The 7,519-nt window shown below is 35.0% G+C and overlaps 1 protein-coding gene across 1 annotated transcript in view; it reads left to right on the forward strand.

The window, feature by feature from the left end:
• The window catches only part of LOC145683611 (solute carrier organic anion transporter family member 74D-like), a 73,091-nt gene extending 66,061 nt beyond the window's left edge, over positions 1–7,030 (forward strand). Inside the window, exon 11 of the mRNA XM_081754950.1 lies at positions 5,271–7,030. Coding sequence (XP_081611076.1) covers positions 5,271–5,392 — 122 coding nt within the window. The 3' untranslated portion in view covers positions 5,393–7,030. The remainder of the gene's footprint in view (positions 1–5,270) is intronic.
• Positions 7,031–7,519: the final 489 nt, after the last annotated feature.

The raw sequence follows: 7,519 nt of genomic DNA on the forward strand, positions 1-7,519 counted from the left end.
TTAAACTTTAGTTCAATAGCTTAAACTAGAAATAAAAATTACTGAACAAAGCAACGTTTATTTAAAACTGATAAATGTGCATCAGTTTCGCCAACTAACTGAACATATTGGCTTCATCAGACATTGTAACCTGGTTGGTAGAAAGCCAATATGTTCAGTTAGTTGGCGAAACTGATGCACATTTATCAGTTTTAAATAAACGTTGCTTTGTTCAGTAATTTTTATTTCTAGTTTGAACTATTATTTCTAACTAGTTCATACTAGCTTTGCTATACTAAATAGCTTAAACTAGAAATAAAAATTACTGAACAAAGCAACGCTTATTTAAAAATAATAAATGTGTAACAGTTTCGCCAACTAACTGAACATATTGGCTTCATCAGACATTGTAACCTGGTTGGTAGAAAGCCAATATGTTCAGTTAGTTGGCGAAACTGATGCACATTTATCAGTTTTAAATAAACGTTGCTTTGTTCAGTAATTTTTATTTCTAGTTTGAACTATTATTTCTAACTAGTTCATACTAGCTTTGCTATACTAAATAGCTTAAACTAGAAATAAAAATTACTGAACAAAGCAACGCTTATTTAAAAATAATAAATGTGTAACAGTTTCGCCAACCAACTGAACATATTGAAGCTATTTAAGACAGCAAACATAGTATGAACCAGTTAGTTATTGAATAACTTAAAAAGACAATGAAAAACTTAAAAAAGGAAGAAAGTGACCCAGATGGCATCTATAAAATGTTATTAAGTGAATAATCAACTGTTTCTAAACCAGTTATTTGGATGCGCAGTTTGATGTCATAATTATTGGGCACCTAATTTTATACATCACACGAAAGATCTTGAAAACAACTACATATTCATGCAATAGAATTTGCACATCGTCGCTGCGCCTCGAAGAACCGCTATGTGACATTTTTGTCGAAAATGAGTTATGCCGTGCAAATAAACCTGAAAGCTATCAGGCAGCGTCCCTTATAATGTGAAAAGTGAATATTCAATTGTTTCGCCACAACAATGAAAAAATAATAGATTGAAATTAAAGGCTTGAGGTTCTCATCACGTACGTATTGATTAATGTATATAAATCCTCTATGTGCTTATAAAGGTGCAAAAGTGCTACGTAAATACGAAAATACTAATATAATATTGTTGAAGTGGAATACAACAATGTCCACTGTATAATATAGGCAAAACCAATTTTATTATATTTTTCGTATTTCCGTGTATATTTGGCAAAATTTTAAGAGTTTGGAATGTTTTTTGCTTCTCCTGAAAAGTTGTGGTTTTAACACATAGCTGTTCTTCGAGGCAGCGACGAAATACTATGTGGCTCTTTTTTGATGGATTTCTTCCTCTTTAAGTTTTTAACTAAAATTAAAAAAAGTGAACTTACTGAAACACATTAAGTCTTTCAATGATTGAACTATGTAATTATGCATGCATATTTCTCATACACTGAGTGCTCGCTGAGTTGTGACCACCCTTCCACAGAAGGAAGTGTGGCCAGCAGCCGAACTAGTTACATGACCACCCTGACTGGTAGTATTGCATAGGAAGAACACACTCGAGGTTAGATATTGGCAGACAGCACACTGTTATAATGGAAGGTGAGGTGGACACGATTTATACCCATTCCAATAGGGCATGATTGGCGGTACCCGAGTAATAGGTGTATCAATAACCCAGACAGCAATACTTATCGGATGCACCTATTCCTGTGAAGTGAAGGTGGACAAGAATTGGAAAGAAAATGGGGTAACGGTCTTCAAAAGGCGAAAGTTCAAAATGTGGGGCGAGCGTTGCGTCAAACAGCTCGTTACAGCCAAACGAACCATCGGTGTCCGGGAACTACGTGACTAATACAATTGTGGATGCACAACCACCATATTCCGTACAACTATACAGCGTACACTAGCACGCACGAAGTTCCACAGCAAACGACCCACTCGTCACCCACAGATAGCTTATGATGAAAGCATAGTATTGAAGGTACTGAGAAGAAACAATTTCTCTGGGTATTTACTCTCTGAGAAGTATTCTCCTTTTCCTTACGGCTTGCCACTTCGTCGCTCTTAGGCATAGGAACACGCTAATTGGATCGCAGATGATTGGAAAAGAGTGTGTTGATCCGATAAATCATGGTTTGTGCTACTCCTCTCGACAGACATGTGCATGTATGGCGCCAACAGCACGACACTATGGGCCTCTCGTGCATGGTGCGTATTGTTCAGGCAGGAGGGGGCGGCTGTATAGTTTGGGGATGCTTCTATTGGTATGGACTGGGACCGTTGTTGTGTATGGACTACAATGAGAATCCGTTGTGTACCTGCAGATGTTAAAGAATCACGTACATCCTACAATGCAACACTTCTACCCACACGAAGACGGCATTTCCCAGGACGGCAATGCACGGTACCAGCAAGCCAGGAGCGTACTTCCTTGGCTTAAGAAACGTTCCACAGAGCTGCGGCATGTGAATTGGCCCCCTAATTCATCGGATCTTAATCCTATAGATTATTTATGGAATTTTGTGGAATGAACTCTTCGTACAATGCACCAACATCTGTGGGCTCATCGAGGGATATGTGGTGTCAGATTCCCGTGGAAACATATCAGCAACTACCAAATCCTTGTCACGCCATGTCCCGGCCGTCCCCTGAGCAAAAGATGGACCAACAACGTATTAGGTAGGTGGTCGCAATTCAGTGAGCAGTCAGTGTATGAGGGACATGTGCTGTGTCCACCTTAGAAGTATAGATGTAATAATTCGCACTATATTGAAAGATTACCACTTTTGGGAATTTCGCATTTCTTATATTTTCTAAAAAAAGTATGCGAAATACGCATATATAAGATTTGTACTAATAATTTCATCATTCAATATTCAGTTGACCTTCAATCTTCAACTACAAACTTTATTCTGTTTTGATTTCCGTGTAGTTGGTCAATGTAAACAGATCAAATTACCACTATGCTACTTTGTTTTTTTAACGAATTATTGTTACTACATATTTTTTTTACATCATTGTACCAAGCTTTATTAAAGATTTAATTGTCCAATTTTAGAGTAGGACCCCAATCAAAATGTAAAATATTTTGTATTTCTCTCTATTTGGATTTCATTCTTACTTATTTTTCTTTCTTTTCAACAAATCCATTGTGCTCAATTTGAATTTTCATTGTTTCTGAAGCTTTTCTTCATATAAGCTGTTGAAAAATACCATTTACAACGCTTGAGGTGTGAAGCCACGAACGTAAACAAGCTAGGAAGCCTACGTACACAAATGCTGCAGAATGCATACCTTCCAAGTTATGAGCCGCCGAAATATCGGAAAAATGAACTTTGGGGCGTCATAGCGCAAATACCAACGACTCCAGAAAAAGCAATGTGGTGAATTTTACAGGATAGGATGCTTTTAAAATTTTCAAAAATGCCAAAACCAAGATTAGTGGGAACGTCGTTCGATTTACGCTTATTTCGACCTCCTTCTGCTTTCAGGATATTTGGGAATCCTCTTCTTCCTTTGGAGAATCCCTTTCCCACGTTCCCACTCCATCAATATATATATTGGTATTCTTTATTTGAAATTACATTACCATGGTAAGATTTAGGAAAGAAAAAACAAATCTAACAAGCTTTAATCATAAAGCGAATTATATTGACTACACAGTTTGAAAAAATAGAGAAAATTATACACCTCTTTGAAAATGTGTAATGTTGGTTTTCACAAAAGTGCTGCATAATTCAAACACTTACATTTACAGTAATTAGAAATAATAGATTAATAATTCATTTGCAATCTTTATAGTTATTAATAAAGATTATATGGGTTAATAGCAAAGAGCCTATCCGGTTTGCCATAAGCACCAGCCTGTGTTGCGTGATCAGGTCAAAAGTCACGTTGCGTGCTAAATCGAGTCTGGAGATTCCAAATTAATATGTGAGATATTTCGCGCATGTAACCTCTGCGTGGAGCGCCCTGGGATAATTCGAAGAAAATGCATATACTTTATCATTATTATTGATTTTACTTAAACAACTTGACTTTTGACCATGTTCTACCCATATCTACTTTACGTGCTATATATCATTTTTAAACTTTTCACTATATCTTTGCAATAAGCTTTCTATTAGCCATCTCTTTATTACAGTGTTTCAGATATGTGGACGATTTCATTTTTCTCACTTATTTTCCATTGGCCTGACTTCCATGTTTCGTGACTTTTTTTCTGACTATATTCTCTCCATTTTAGGACAATTTCGTCTTTGAATGTAGAATCTGCATAGTCTGTTCTATGTTTAGTCTAATTTTCAGCCATCTCCTTATTTAGGGTTTTTGAGATAAGTGGAGGAATTACTTGTTTTCCATTGATATTAATCTTAATGTTTTTCACTTTTTTTTTTTTTTTTTTTTTTAATACTATGTTCCAACTATTTAGGCTTTTGGAATATAGAATCTACATAGCCTCTTCTTCATTTAAGCTAAATTGTATCTATATCTCTGTTTTGGGTTTTGAGGTAAGGGGAGGAATTATTTGCTTTTCATTGATTTTCCGTTTACATTAATGTCATTGTTTGGTGCTTTTTTGATTATGTTTCATCCAGTTTAGGACAATTTGCTTTTGGAATATAGAATCTGCATAATCCCTTCTACATTTAAGGTTGGTTTAAAGGGACAAGTTTTGCCGATAGATGTCACTACAATCTTCGTATCTCTCTCATGTAGTTTTTGCCATTCACGAAAATTCACTATTTCTCTCACAAATTTCACACTACACACTTCAAATTTTTCGGGAAGGAACTTCATAACATATCGAAGGCAACAATCCGTGCCGATTTTTTTATTCAGATCTTTCTTCATTGTTGAAACACTATATTGTTTAAGATTTGGATATCCAATTTCAACAATTAAGTCATTTCAACAATGAAGAAAATTCTAAATAAAAAACCGGCACGGATTGTTGTCTTCGATAGGTTATGAAGGGTTCCTTCTCGCAAAATTTGAAGACTAGTGTAAAAATTCTAAGAGAAATTGTGAATTTTCGTGAAAGGTAAAAAAATACATGAGATATATACGAGAAATGTAGTGACATCTATTGGAAAAACTTGTCCCTTTAAAGTAACCTTAAGCTGAATTTCAGCCATCTTCTCCAAAATCTGTTTACATCATTGAAACTGGATAAGTCCTTTACAAGTATTTAGCGCGCAACAGAAGGCTATTATGTATTTTAATTGCTTACTCTGGTTCTCTTTTACAGGCTTTACGATAGTAGGAGTGATTCTCGATGTAGTAGTACTTCATCTAGGAAAAGGCATAAATTTATACGCATCACCAGATGAAGATGAAGAGGAAAAAAGAAAAAGTAAAGAGATTAAGTAACACTGAATAATAAACCAAAGTTATTACCACCACCGACAAGATAATTTACTTGGAACTTAAATACAGTGTGTCTCCTATAATCTGGAAGCACCTGAATAAAATACGAATCTAAGTATTTAGGGCTAATTTTTCACCAGTGTTTTCTTCTTTTTATTTCGTAGTGTAATCTACGAGGCAGAAACATGAACATTACACAAGAACGATAAAAGTGGAAAAAAAAAGACGGGATACTTTCGAAATGTGGATGTGAAAAATAATGAAGAAAACTAGCTTAGTCGAACAGAAAACTAAGGAGTTAAAGTTAGAAATAGTCGGGGAAAAGCAAACAAATATTAGCAAAGAAAGAACTGAATCAGGACAGTCATCCTAGAAAGTACAGTGGCAGGAAAAAGAGGGACGAAAGAAGTTACAGTTCATGGACGATATTAAAATAGAAACTTCCTATGTGAAGACGAAGAAATTAGCTGAAGACTGTGGTGCATGGAAGTTTTCAGTTTGTGGCAAGTTGTCTGTCAATAATGGCAGAACATCTATAATAATGATGACGATGTATTTATTTGATAGTAAACTAAACTGATTGGTGGTACGTTGGTTGCCACTATATTATATATTAAATTTAAGATATAAAATAGTAACGGATATGTATGATCCTTCTAATGTCGCTCAAAATCATAACTTTTTAAAGCTGGGGATACACGGACAAACTCAAGAAAGCAGGGAATACACGGGCGAACTCAAGAAAGCAGGGGATACACGGGTAAACTCAAGAAAGCAGGGGATACACGGGTAAACTCAAGAAAGCAGGGGATACACGGGCAAACTCAAGAAAGCAGGGGATACACAGGTAAACTCAAGAAAGCAGGGGATACACAGGTAAACTCAATAAAGATACGTTTCGAGAGAAAACAGTGTCGCTCAAAATCATAGCTTTTTAAAGCAGGGGGAGGGGAGAACTCAACTAAATAAATACTTCAAATATTGTTCTAAATGACTTCATAATTTAAGAAAATAAAAAATTCTTAGTACCTCACATTTTGTTTAAAACTCTACATATATCTATTTCTAACATACTTCCATTACTAAAATAAATAAATAAATAAATTAAAAAAAAAAAAGTATCTAAGCGATTTCACTCAATCCAGTGTTTTGGAAAAGCTCAAACACTTTAACATCAAGACAATGTTTTATTGGATACTAAATAGATTGACAAATATTTCAACTGTATTTTATTTGGGTATTTCCAGATTTATGTGACATTCTGTAGTTTTCATCATTAAACCTATAATTTCTTGTTAGTGAGAGAAGTGTGATATAAGTGAGTTGAAAAAAATGACTTCTATGGCTAAAGCTTTTGTACATAAAATAATATTCTGTCTCAACATGTTAATACAGAATTGATATTCTCGACAATTGGGACATAAAGAGTGTACATAAATAACTTGTTTTTTGTCGTTAATGAAAAATACATTAAGAGTGTCTCAATTATGAATAGTATTCCATTTTTGTTGTAATGTTTATAGTGTTTAATACAAACATTTGTATGAAATATGACTATGTGGATTGTTGTTATTAAAGTTCTTATTAAAAATCAAAGTAGCGTTTCTCAAACTGCTCTCAAATGAGACCTGGTTTTGTTCGTCAGAATAATTCTAAGGACCACTTCTCTATCTCTTTCGAAAGCATATATATATATACTTAGATAACAAAATGTAATCCAAGTTTCTATACGAGAAGAGACCTAAAAGAAACCAGATTGAAAGCATGCAGCCGTTCCTAGGCATAATAAAGAGTTCTCCCGCTAGATGGGTCTAGTAGAGACCTTCCCAAATCAGTTGCCCAAGTGGCGTCTACGTTTAAGGTTAACGTTTCATTGCAGTCTCGTTTTTCTCAATTGTTCTCGTTTGCTACCTGCGAAATCGTTACGCGAAATTTAAAGGATCAAAGACTGTGTTTGAAATTTTGCTTCCTGCTTGAAAAATCGGCAACGGAAGCTTACCAAATGCTTTAATAGAGTTTCAAGAAGGATACTATGAGCAGCTAACGATTTCGCTTGGTTTGGGTTTGGTTCGCTTGCTTTAAACGTACTTAGATGAGTGTTGAAGATTATGTTCGTTTTGGGCTACCATC

The sequence above is a fragment of the Thermobia domestica genome, chromosome 4, assembly GCF_964235325.1.
Source record: "Thermobia domestica chromosome 4, izTheDome1.hap1.1, whole genome shotgun sequence".
In the NCBI taxonomy this organism is placed as follows: Eukaryota; Metazoa; Arthropoda; class Insecta; order Zygentoma; family Lepismatidae; genus Thermobia; species Thermobia domestica.